The sequence below is a fragment of the Aotus nancymaae genome, unplaced genomic scaffold (genome assembly GCF_030222135.1).
Source record: "Aotus nancymaae isolate 86718 unplaced genomic scaffold, 86718_ANA_hifiasm-v0.15.2.pri h1tg000036l, whole genome shotgun sequence".
Classification (NCBI taxonomy): domain Eukaryota; kingdom Metazoa; phylum Chordata; class Mammalia; order Primates; family Aotidae; genus Aotus; species Aotus nancymaae.
In genome coordinates this window covers 34,607,633-34,620,265 of record NW_026988450.1, presented here as the reverse complement: position 1 = coordinate 34,620,265, position 12,633 = coordinate 34,607,633, and the positions used below count along the sequence as shown (strand labels likewise).

At 34.9% G+C, this 12,633-nt stretch overlaps 1 protein-coding gene across 5 annotated transcripts in view; it reads left to right on the top strand.

Moving 5' to 3' along the window:
- Positions 1-8,460, top strand: part of CA1 (carbonic anhydrase 1) — a 46,967-nt gene extending 38,507 nt beyond the window's left edge. For 2 of the 5 annotated variants that reach the window (XM_012471021.2, XM_064384338.1), the window contains 6 exons: positions 347-544; positions 2,022-2,140; positions 3,163-3,258; positions 4,210-4,272; positions 6,924-7,079; positions 8,012-8,460. In XM_012471021.2, the coding sequence (XP_012326444.2) occupies positions 347-544; positions 2,022-2,140; positions 3,163-3,258; positions 4,210-4,272; positions 6,924-7,079; positions 8,012-8,128 (749 nt within the window). In that variant the 3' untranslated portion in view covers positions 8,129-8,460. The remainder of the gene's footprint in view (positions 1-346; positions 545-2,021; positions 2,141-3,162; positions 3,259-4,209; positions 4,273-6,923; positions 7,080-8,011) is intronic. The other 3 variants (XM_012471023.2, XM_012471024.3, XM_012471022.3) reach the window with 2 other exon arrangements.
- Positions 8,461-12,633: the final 4,173 nt, after the last annotated feature.

Below are 12,633 nucleotides of genomic sequence, written 5' to 3'. Positions count from 1 at the left end.
AATACAAGAAAATTGGCCAGGCATGATAGGATGTGCCTGTAATGCCAGCTACTCAGGAAGCTGAGGCATGAGAATTGCTTGAGCCCAGGAGGCAGATGTTGCAGTGAGCCAAGAATGTACCACTGCACCCCAGCCTGGGTGACACAGCAAGACTCTGTCTAAAAAAAAAAGAAAGAAAAGAAAAGGGACATTTTCAAATGCAGAATTTCTATTAATCTTAACAGAATATCATTTAATACTCTTAAATAAACCCTAATCTAACAAGCAAACAGGTGACTATACTCCTAAAACTTGGAATCAAACATTTGATAAACTATTGATTTTACACATGTGTGTGTCCTGGTAGGTCCTGAACAATGGGGCAAGCTGTACCCCATTGCTAATGGAAATAACCAGTCCCCGATTGATATTAAAACCAGCGAAGCCAAACATGACACCTCTCTGAAACCTCTTAGTGTCTCCTACAACCCAGCCACAGCCAAAGAAATTATCAATGTGGGACATTCCTTCCATGTAAATTTTGAAGACAACAATAACCAATCAGGTGAGCTGAAAGACCCTTCTGATATTCTTTTCCTTAAAGTATACTGGGGAAATTTTAAATAGTGCTTAAGAAACATGACACCCATCCTAAGTCTTTTGAGCTTGTTTGTAGCATTGCTACAGTCTACTGAGGCATCTTGGACGTCTGGAAAACGCCCAGGTGATAAAGACAATTTTTGGAACTCCCAGCTCTGTATTTTCAGTCTTTCTTTTCAAAGTCACCATCACATCTCTTCTGGCCATTCTAGTATCTGCATGGTTACTTCACTCTCCCTGAATAAACAGTATTTATCCAGAAAGGTCCAGTAAAACAGTCATTCAAATATAACAAATATTTTTAATTGGGATGAGGATGAATGAGCACAGTAGAAAAGATAAACAAATGCCGGGTGCAGTGGCTCATGCCTGTAATCCCAGCACTTTAGGAGACCGAGGAGGGCGGATTGCTTGAGGCAGGAGTTGAAGACCAGCCTGGCCAACATGGTGAAACCCCATCTCTACTAAAAACACACAAAAATTATCTGGGCATTGTGGTGTGTGCCTTTAATCCCAGCTACTCAGGAGGCTGAGGTAGGAGAATTGCTTGAACCCAGGAGTTGTAGGTTGCAGTGAGCCGAGATCACGCCACTGAACTCCAGCCTGGGCAGCAGAGCAAGACTCCATCTCAAAAAAGAAAAAAGGGAAACAAAGCAGTGACTGGATTATCCTTATATTCCAGAATCTGGGACAAATTTTGCTACAGAATTAGCTTTTCATGAAGGTTTATTGAATACTTTATTAAATGACAATTCCATAAAACATTTCTACTGATTCAAAATGCTAAACTTGTTTATGAGTTTCTGAGGCCTAAATTTTAGGCACTTTGGGGCTATGTCCATTATTAATATTAGATTAGGTCTGGTATTATGTGCATTTAACTAATATTATCATTGGTTAGGTTCTCCAGACAAAGTTTTCAAAGTGGCCCACTGCCCCACTGGTACTCTCTCTTGGTCCCTGGCCAGGGATTCTCATCAAAGCTGTCAATATACACTGTTGTGTCTTCATCAGTTACAGAGTAGGTGAAGAATGGCTCATTACTCAAAATAAACTACTAAAGATTTTTGATGCATACTGTCTTTGTTGAAAGAATGAAGGAATAAACTTGCAAATTAAAGAAGATTCAAGGACAACCTGTAATGATATAATTCACCCACCTTGCAATATGCCTTCTAGGAGTTAGAAATAGGTAAAATTATAGCTCATGTGCTGGGAAATGTATATAACTCATGGAATATTTCATCAATGCCATAGTCAGGGGTGCACCATACATATGACTGTCATCCTCATGGATGTGGGGGGAGGAACCAAGATGAAAGGTACTAATGTTTGTTTTCACTTCTACTCAACACAGTTTAGTGTTGGTTTCTCTTAAATGCAAAGATAAGCTAGAGCTTGTGGAGCATAAGGCTAACAATAGGTTCCCTTTATTTTTCCAGTGCTGAAAGGTGGTCCTCTCTCCGACAGCTATAGGCTCCACCAGTTCCATTTTCACTGGGGCAGTAAAAACGAGTACGGTTCAGAACACACAGTGGATGGAGTCAAATATTCTGGCGAGGTAATGTAATTTAGTAAGTGAGAGATAATTACCCTGAAAGGAGGGAAGGGTAGAAGAGAGGGAGGAAGGGAGGGAGAGAGGGAAATAGGGAGAAGAGAGATTAAATAAGTGATATGGATAGAATTGTTTTGGTTTACGGTGGTTACTTTATACTGGATAATCAGAAAAGAATTATTTAAGAAGCGGCATTTGAGTTCAACCCTAATTCAAGACAGAAGTCTGCCATTGGGAGATCATGAGGAAGGAAATTCCAGAGAAAATTAGAAGCTAATGCAAAGGCTCAAAGTTGTGAACATGTGGAGAGGTATAATCTATAAGATGTGAATGTTGATCAGTGAGGAAAGTAAGAAATGAATGACAATTGTTGTACTTATTGATTGAGCAATTAAAAAACCTTATTCTAAGATGGTAACATTAAGAAGGTTTGGCAGGAAGGAAATCTAAACTTCTATTTTGACCATATTAAGTTTGAGACATCTATTAGACATCCATGTAGAGATATCAAGAACACATACATACTTGGATGTACAAATCTAGAGTTCACAGAGACATTAGACTGCAGATATTTGTTAGAGAGGTGTCTAAGAAGGACACTAATGTGCCTGAAAAAAATCTATTCTTGGCCAAGACTCCCAGGTACTCCAGGAACCCTTTCTCATAAATTTACTATAAAATACCTCATGTGAGAGAAAATTACTTCAATTTTTTTCCCAAAATCTAGTTAGTCATATTTTCTGATCTTTTCATAACAAAGAGAGATACTTTGAAAGGATATTAAATAAAAATATTGTAGGAAAAGAAATTTTGCTTACCGGTTCCAGGTTTTGCAGTCTCTGCTTGGCACACAGATAACCCTTCCTAAGAGTGAGAACATAACTCTTCTAGCCCATTGGAGAAAGGTTCACATAAGTTTTATCTCTCTAAGCCAAGATACATCATCATATGTTAACAGGCTAACTTATAATTTATCTTTTGTCTTCACACTGGTATAAATAATTAATTAACCATAGTATCATTTTTAGCTTCACATAGTTCACTGGAATTCTGCAAAGTACTCTAGCATTGCTGAAGCTATCTCAAAGGCTGATGGTTTGGCAATTATTGCTGTTTTGTTGAAGGTGAGTTACAGATAGTTACACAGCTCTGCTTCCACTGTCTTACCAATCAGACCTCAAAATAGGAGGAATTAAGGCAACATATATTTTAGAATTTCTTATTGGAAAGTTCCCATTCAATGGCTACAGGTGAACAAATAGTGCCTAGTATTTTATTGCTTGGTTTTATCTCTGGTTTTCCCTCTTAAAGAGAGAAATGAGTTTCAGGTGGAAGTGAAACAGAAAGGTATTCACAGAGAAAAAGGAATTTCTATTTTCCAGCTCTTCCAAATTCCCTTTCCTCTAAACATCCTACCTTATAGATTCTGAAATTTATTGATTTAATATCTCATCAGTGAAGAAATATTGCTAAATATTAATAAGAAAACCTGAAACATAGATACAGAAATCTCATTAGGAAAGAAATATTAAGAGATTTTTTTTCTTACAAAGAATGTTCCATTGATTTTTTTAAATGGCAAATGTTGCTCAAATTTTCTATAGAAGAATTCCTTAAAAGTTCTACAAAAAAGCTATTATTAAATTGGGTATGCCTGGGTAACTAAGTAACTCCTGAAATTATAGCATTTCTACTTAATCTTTACTGAGCATTTACAATATGCCAAATACTGTAGTAATGTTAACTAATTTAACAGATCAAAAGTAAGAGATTGTTTTTGTCTCGCAGTTTTGCTAAATTTCTACATTTTGCCCCGTATAACTTTCAACATATTGCTAATGATTAAGCTTAAATCAAGCTTTTTGTTTGCTACTTTATCTGTAGGTACATATTATAAACAATTTATAGAGTACAAAGGTCCTCAAAGACATACAGCTTGAAAAATTTCTCCTTCTAAAGCAGAGAGAAGATACCTTACCTCTCATCAGTTGTTAATTGAAAAAAATTAAAAACTTAGTTAAGCAGTGTTCCATTGATAATAATCTTTATCTCACACTTTTTTTTAAAATCTCCAGGTTGGTGAGGCAAACCCAAAGCTGCAGAAAGTACTTGATGCCCTCCATGCAATTAAAACCAAGGTAAATACACTAAATCACGGGACAAGAATTTCTAGAATCTATGGAAATTATTTAATAAAGTACTGGAACTGGGAAGTAGGAAGGCCATAGCAAAAGCTACCAACTGAAAATTAAGGTGCTAATTCAATATTGCCTGCCTCTGAGAAAGTCTCGAATGCAGGGAATTGTTTGGGGTTTTTGTTTTTAATAGTTATGGTTTATTTATTTCAGCAGGATATGGTCTGCAGAAAAACAGATTACATAGCCATTTAAATTTGCTTGCAAAACTGTATCTAAATTGTGATTTTCCATTTGATAAATAAAGGTATCTCTATTTTTTTAGCAGTACAAAAATTCAAAGTAAAGGATATTCTTTAGAGATACAATTGATATACAATCTTTTATAACCATATTTTCTATTTGTCAACTCAAAGAAATTGCTTGTTTTATATACACAACCTTAGTTTTACTGTTTTAATGGTAAGTAGTTAAGCCACAAATCAGAGATTTGTTGTTTTTTGCAATGTGGAGAACTGTCATATTTTTGTGTAAAATAAATCTGATTTATGCTGATTCTAGAAAAGATTAAACTTAAATGAGTGCCTTATAAGGTATGAATGATAAAAAAAAATAAGCCCTCAACTCAAGAGTTATCAAACACAATATATGAAAAGACAATAGAAGAAAATAATTAGTGAAGCTAAAAGCAGAAAAGCATAAAATAAGAAAGAAAAATGATGGCTGGGTGTGGTGGCTCATACCTGTGATCCCAACACTTTGGCACGCCAAGGCAGGCAGATTGCTTGAGGTCAGGAGTCCAAGACCAGCCTGGCCAACATGGTGCAACCCTGTCTCTACTAAAAATACAAAGAACTAGCTGAGCATGGTGGCTCATGTCTGCAGTCCTAGCTACTCAGGAGGCTGAGGCAGGAGAGTCACTTGAACCCAGGAGGCGGAGGTTACAGTGAGCTGAAATCATACCACTGCACTCCAGCCTGGGTGACAAGTTAGACTCCATCTCAAATAAATAAATAAATAAGACAAATAAGTAAAGGGTGAAATTTTTATCAATAAATTGAAAAGTTGATTTTTTGGAAGAACAATGAAAAAGGCAGACTTTGGGGAAGTTGGATAAAGAGAAAAAAAAGCCATACATTTAAAATATTATTCAAAATAAATAGGTTGTAACTAAAGCTATAGAAGAAAATTTTAAGAGTTAAAATTCTTTATAACATTATATCAGTAAATTTGAAAATTTAGATAAAATAGATAATTTTCCAAGAAAACATGAAGTAAGGGAATTGACTCAAAATGAGTTAGAATACCAAAATAGATTGAGAACTTAAAAGTAAATGATACTCAAAATGTATCTATTAAAAGAAAAGACTAGGCCCAGACCATTTCACGGAAAACAGTTACTCAACTTTTAAGGAACAAATATGCCAGTGTTAACTAAACTGCCCAGATGAAGGAACAGATAGAAAACTTCCCATCAATTTAATGGAATCTGATACCAAAACTGGGTATGAAAACTATAAACCAAACAAAACAAAAAAGTAGGATAATCTTTCTTAGGAATATAGCTAAAGAAAATCCTAAAATCTATTATAACAAATCAAATTCAACAGTGTATTAAAAGAGTAGTTTCTGAACCAGTAGAGTTGAATCCCAAAAATGCAAGAGTGATTCAATATTAGAAATTCTTAATGTAATTCATTATATTAACAAAGTAAAGATGAAGAAAACCTCATGATCAACTTGTTAGATGCTTAAAAACCATTTGATAAAAGTTAATGCCCTTTCTTTAGGAGAAAACAAAATGAAAGAAAACTGTCTGAAAACTTCTTGAATTTGATAAAGAATCTTACCTAGAAACTTGTATCAACATTTAACTTCATAGTGAACACTTGAATCATTTTCATTTCAATCAGGGACAAGACCAAGGCGCCACTGTGACCATCACAATTGAAAATTATAATAAGGGTCCTAATCAATGCAACAAAATAATGAAAGAGTACATATTATGATAGATATTCAAAAAGCAAAACGGAAACTATAATTATGTGCAGATATTATCATTAACATCTACCTGAAAACTTCAAAAGAATCATCTAAAATATAGAATGCATAAAAGATTAACATACAAATATCAGTACATTTCCTATACACATATAAATATCAGTACATTTCCTATACACCAGTACTAATCAGAAAAAATGATATAAATAAATAGAATAAAACTAAAACATGACCAATATGCATGTCAATAAAGATCTTTGCCACTAAAATAGAATCTGGCATCATTCCTAGAGAAAAAAAACAAAAGCTTTACACTAGAAATCAAGTATCTTTTAAAGATATAGATTGTAAAATACTTTTTTGAAACTTTGCTTATCTGCAACCAAATGAAGAAGAATATGTCATGATCAAAAACTTACGTGTAGCACATTTTTCATCTTCTTTCTTCTGTTGATATTATTGTTTGTATCCACAAACACATCATTCGTGAAATACTAAATAGTAGAATAATCAATGACTCTTAACTAAAATCTCTAAATAATGCATAACAAGATAATATAGCATGTGTGTGTGTGTGTGTGTGTGTGTGTGTGTCACATATATTCATATAAGCATTTTATATTATGTTGTAATTATGTATACTTTTCTTCCAGGGCAAACGAGCCCCATTCACAAATTTTGACCCATCTACTCTTCTTCCTTCATCCCTGGATTTCTGGACCTACTTTGGCTCTCTGACCCATCCTCCTCTTTATGAGAGTGTAACCTGGATCATCTGTAAGGAGATCATCAGTGTCAGCTCAGAGCAGGTAGAGTATCAAAGGTGAATGAATGGGAACTGGTTATGTGTGGCAGGAATATTACTTTAATTGATAATATCAGAGAGAGAGATTATATTTCAACTAGCTTTGTGAGTTCATTTTTCCTCCCAACTTAAAAATATTAATTTTGAAGCATGGGCCTACTAAACTATCCAAAAAATGAATTATAATACTTTTTTTGCCTTTATGAGAAAAAAATGAGATTCAGAACTGTCACTATTCTTTCCTCCTTAATAAGGAAAAGTCCGACCTTGTTAAATATCTTCTTAAGCGTTTCACGAATAAAGGAAAAACTGTGACTGGACATTTCAAGAAGACTTTGGGGAATTGTGGCTCTCAGTTGGCATACCTTGATAGTTGGCAAAATATTTGTGTTATTTTTGTGGAGCTTAAACTTTTAAATATTCAACAAAATATCTCATTAACTGTTGTTTATAATGGTGATTACAGTATCATTGATTGGTCAATATGTTTATTAGGTGCCTTACATATGTTTTGTTAGCTAAATTTCATAACAAACCTACAGGACAAGCAAGTGCCTGTTGCTAACTGACATTTATTGAGCACATGCTATATGTCAAGCATCATTCTAAGGGCTTTGCGTGTATTAACCCAGTTAATCTTCACAACAACGCAGTGTAGTAAGTACTATATGGAAACTAAGGTACCAAGCTAATAAGTCACTCACCCAACATAGTTGGTACAAAAGTTGATACTTTAACCCAGTCATCAACAATTTAAGCAAAATGATTGGTTCAAAGGAATGAATGTAAAGGATCTGGGGCTTTCTCTCTTCCTATTAGTGATATCATGGCAATTTCTAACTCAGTTTTCTAAATATCAGAGCATTAGTATACTCTAAATAAAATGGTTTATCTAACTTTAAAACTTTTGATTTTTAAAATATTTTATCCTTCCAGCTGGCACAATTCCGCAGTCTTCTATCAAATGTTGAAGGAGATAACCCTGTCCCCATTCAGCACAACAACCGCCCAACCCAACCTGTGAAGGGCAGAACAGTGACAGCTTCATTTTGATGAGTCAGAGAAAAAACTTGTCCTTCCTCAAGAACACAGCCCTGCTTCTGAAATAATCCAGTAAAATAATAATTTTTTAAGAAATAAATTTATTTCCATATTAGCAAGACAGCATGCCTTCAAATCAATCTATTAAACTAAAAAACTTAAATTTTAGTTCTTACTGCTTAATTCAAATAATAATCAGTAAGCTAGAAAACAGTAATCTGTAAGCATAAGCTTATGCTTAAATTCAAGTTTAGTTTGTGGAATTCTTTAAAATTACAGCTAAGTGATTTGTATGTCTATTTTTTTCAGTTGATTTGAACCAATAAAATAATTTTATCTCTTTCTTTCTATTGTGCATCCAGTTTCTAAAACCATTAAGTTTCTACTCCATTTACATTTAAAAATCTTAAATACTTCACTTGCAAGAGTATTTTCCTCAAATGTAACAACCTAAGAGCAACTGGAGATGAAATATTAAGAAATTCATTTGCTTACTCCTGAAGATAAAATATAGCTGAGATGACAACCGGATTTAATATCGTTATGCTGGCCCAACACTGCTACCATTTGTGTTGTCTGTGATCAAAATGATTATCTTTTATACAGGAAGATGATGCTTCTGGATATTGCTTTCACTTCTTCTTCCCACATTAGCAAGGACAATGCTTCTCTGCCATTATTACAAATAGTTAGTTTGTGTGGAGAATCTTTAGTTTAAAAGTGGAAGAGAAGTCACAAGTGAATGGTTTCTAAAAAATACTAAAGAAGGCTGGGTCTGGTGGCTTTTGCCTGTAATCCCAGCACTTTGGGAGGCTGAGGCAGGTGGATCAGGAGGTCAGGAGTTTGAGACCAGCCTGGCCAATATGGTGAAACTCCATCTCTACTAAAAATACAAAAATTAGCCGCGTGTGGTGGCGCACACCTGTAGTCCCAGCTACTTGGGAGGCGGAGGCAGAAGAATCTCTTGAACCAGCGAGGCAGATGTTTCAGTGAGATTGCACCACTGCACTCCAGCCTGGGCAGCAGAGGGAGACTCTGCCTCAAAAAAAAAAAAAAAAAAAAAGCTAAAGAAGTCATTTTGTGCTTAGAATCGTATAGAAACATAATGCAATCCATGAGTCAGATGTGCACTTCACCTAATGCTAGTTATTTTTATCTTAAATTTACACACAGTAATTGTACATATTTAGGGAGTACAGTGTGGTGTTTTGTTTGTTTGTTTGTTTGTTTTTTGAGACAAGGTCTCACTCTGCCACCCAGGGTGGAACGTGATGGTGCGATCATAGCTTACTGCAGCCTCAAACTCCTGGGCTCAAGGGATCCTCCTACCTCAGCCTCTTGGGTAGCTGGGACTACAGATGCATGTCACCATGCAAGCCTAGTTTTTTAATTTTTTTTGTAGTGACATGGTCTCTCTATCTTGCCCAGGCTAGCAGTGTGATATTTTGATTCATGTACATAATGTGTAATGATCAAATCAGGGTAATTAGCATATCTATTACCTTAAATATTTATCATTTCTTTGTGTTGAGAATATTCAAAATCATCTCCTCTAGCTATTTTAAAATATACAATAAATTATCGTTAATTATAGTCACCCTATTATGCTGTAAAACACTAGAACTTATTCCTTCCATTTTTGCTAAAGCCATGTCTACATAGGGAATTCTACAAATCCTGTGTCCAGCGTTTAATCTTGTGATTTACTTTAGTTATCTTATTTGAGGTAGTAGAGATCAAAGTCCAATTGTTCATTTCTGTAAGTTTTAGCAAAATTCCTCAAAAAACATTAAGCAGATTCTTCACTGGTCTAAGGAAGCCTTTCTGCAAAGGCCGTGTTTGTTTTATACCTAAATCCCATACTAAGAGACTTCTTTTGAATAACTTGACTTGGGGCTTAGAAATTAGGTGAATCCTCTTCATTAAATTATTTGTTTTTATTTTATTTTTTATCAAAATTGATTTGTTTTATAAATAAATAAATATAAATAAAAATTCTAAATTTCCCCAAAATTTTGAATTTTCCAATTCAAAAATTTATTTATTAAGACAGAGTCTCTCTCTGTTGCCCGGCTGCAGTGCAGTGGCATGATCTCGGCTCACTGCAACCTCCAACTCCCTGGTTTGAGTGATTCTCCTGCCTCAGCCTCCTGAGTAGCTGGGATTACAGGCACGTGCCACCATGCTTGGCTAATTTTTGTATTTTTGGTAGAGACAGGATTTCACCATATTGGCCAAGATGGTGTCGATCTCCTGACCTTGCAATCCGCCCGCCTTGACCTCCCAAAGTTCTGGGATTACAGGCGTGAGCTACTGCTCCTGGCCAGAATTTATTGATTTAAAAAAATAAATACAAATACAATGGAGTCAAGTAACACATCAGCTCTACACCCATATGCAACCTCTAAATATAAAATATCTTCTTTGCAAAGGAATCCAGCTTTGTATGATACTCTATATTTGCCAAATATTGAGAAAGCCTCCAACACTTATACCTGTGTTAGGATCCTATTATTCCACGAGTCGTATTGATAGGATTTTCATTATAAAGTTATCAAAGGTTCTCAAAAGGTAATACTCCTTACAGTAGGGTATTACCTTTTCTCAAAATTACCCTACTGAGAAAAGGTAATATCCTACTATAAGGAGTATTACCTTTTGAGAACTTTTTGAGAACCATTATGCTTTCTTTTCTTTTTCAAAAGAAAGAGAGATATGAGCTTAAGTTGTGAAATACATTTGCAAAAGATGTTCATTTAAAAATGTTTTCTGAAAATAAATTAAGCAATTTAGAAGTAAGTTTCACAGGAAGGATCTGAAAAACACTTGACTTAATGGTTCACATATTTTTTAAGAAGGTTAAAATGGATGCTAGCATCTAGATATAAATCTGTAAGTCCTATTATGGAAAGGGCAAAGATGTGACAAAAATTACATGATGGCCATCAAAGCTTATCCCTAAGGCACCAACTGAGGAGCACGTTTCCCCTTACTACCTCTGCCAGAATGTCAATGTAACTCATGAGATACATTACGAACTTCTCTGAAGTAGCCGATACAAACAGCTGTTGTGAGAAGGTATGTGGACTAGGCATTGGATCATCTGAGAGTGTAACTCATATGTGTCGCTGACTCACCCTCTTCTTGTATGGCCTCATCTTTTGTCAACTTAGGTAAAGGATTTAAACATACCGCAAGGATTCTCTGTTTTTTCCATGATGTTTGGCAGCTGACCTTCTTTAGGCCCCATCTATTGGGCTTCTAAGGATCTAGAATAAGCCAGCTGGTGAGGCCCAGCATGGGTCAAGGACAGAGAGTGCTTCTACTCCATGCTGTTTTCTGTGTTTTCACCTGCCCTTCAGGAAAAACCCTGCTGTACACTTATCACTACGGCTCCCTTCTGCTGATTCATGAGTCCACGTAGATCCAAATATTTTCTACATTGTTCATTTCTGTAAGGTTTAGCACAGTGACTCAAATACATTGAATTCATCATAATAGGAATTAGGGCAAAGTAAAAAAAGAAGTATCTTCATTAAATTTAATTTCCTTACGTGACTCGAAAGAGCAGATATCTATTTATTATAACTCTAGGATCTCCCAGTAAGTGGTCCTTCTCCATTTTGTGGTGCGGATTCTTACCAATATGTGATTAAAGCTATGAAACTTCTCTCCCTTACCAAAAAATTTTTACATAATCAGATATAGCCAAAATTTTGCACTGAGTCTTAGAATGTTTAGGAACTCAGCCTTTTCCTTCCCTCCCCATCACAAAGTCATTCCTGGACCTCAGGAAAAGATACCTGCTCTAAACTATTTGAAAACTTAAAAATGGACTCCAAGTCTCTCTGGGTCTTACATCCTAATGTAATATTTAATTTTGCTTTTCTACCTCATCCTTTATAATATGTACCTAGAAATGGAATGATGGTATATTTCTGGTATCATTCATGAATTAGCAGTTTTTTCTTTCTCCTCTAAAAATATTACTTTGGGTTGATATAAGGTTTCACTGTAGAAGAGATATAAAAAGATTTTTTAAAAAAAGAAAACCTAAACCTTAGTGAATTGTTAATTAGTGGGTAATAAATAAAGAATTACAAATGAAAATAAAAGGGGGTAGAAGAGAAAATTTAAGTGAGGAAGGTATCATCAGGTAAATAAAGGACGAAAATCATTTTAAAAGCCATCTACTTTCTCTGTATCCAAGACCATGAAATCATAATGAAATATTTATTTTATAAGCATTATCTTCATGATTTATAATAAACTCCAAATGTTTATTTACCCACTGATTTTCATGAGACACTGCACAGATTTTCTTATTACTCTTAATAGATTTGCCAATTTTCAATCTCAGTAGGTACACAGAGATAGATAGACAGACATAGCTACTGTATAAATGAGTAAATAATTATGCTTACTCCAGACTGCTCTAATTTGCCAAAATAGAACTATGGATGTAGGTATTTAATCAATTACCAAAAGACAGCTGATTCTGTGTTCCTAGACTTAAA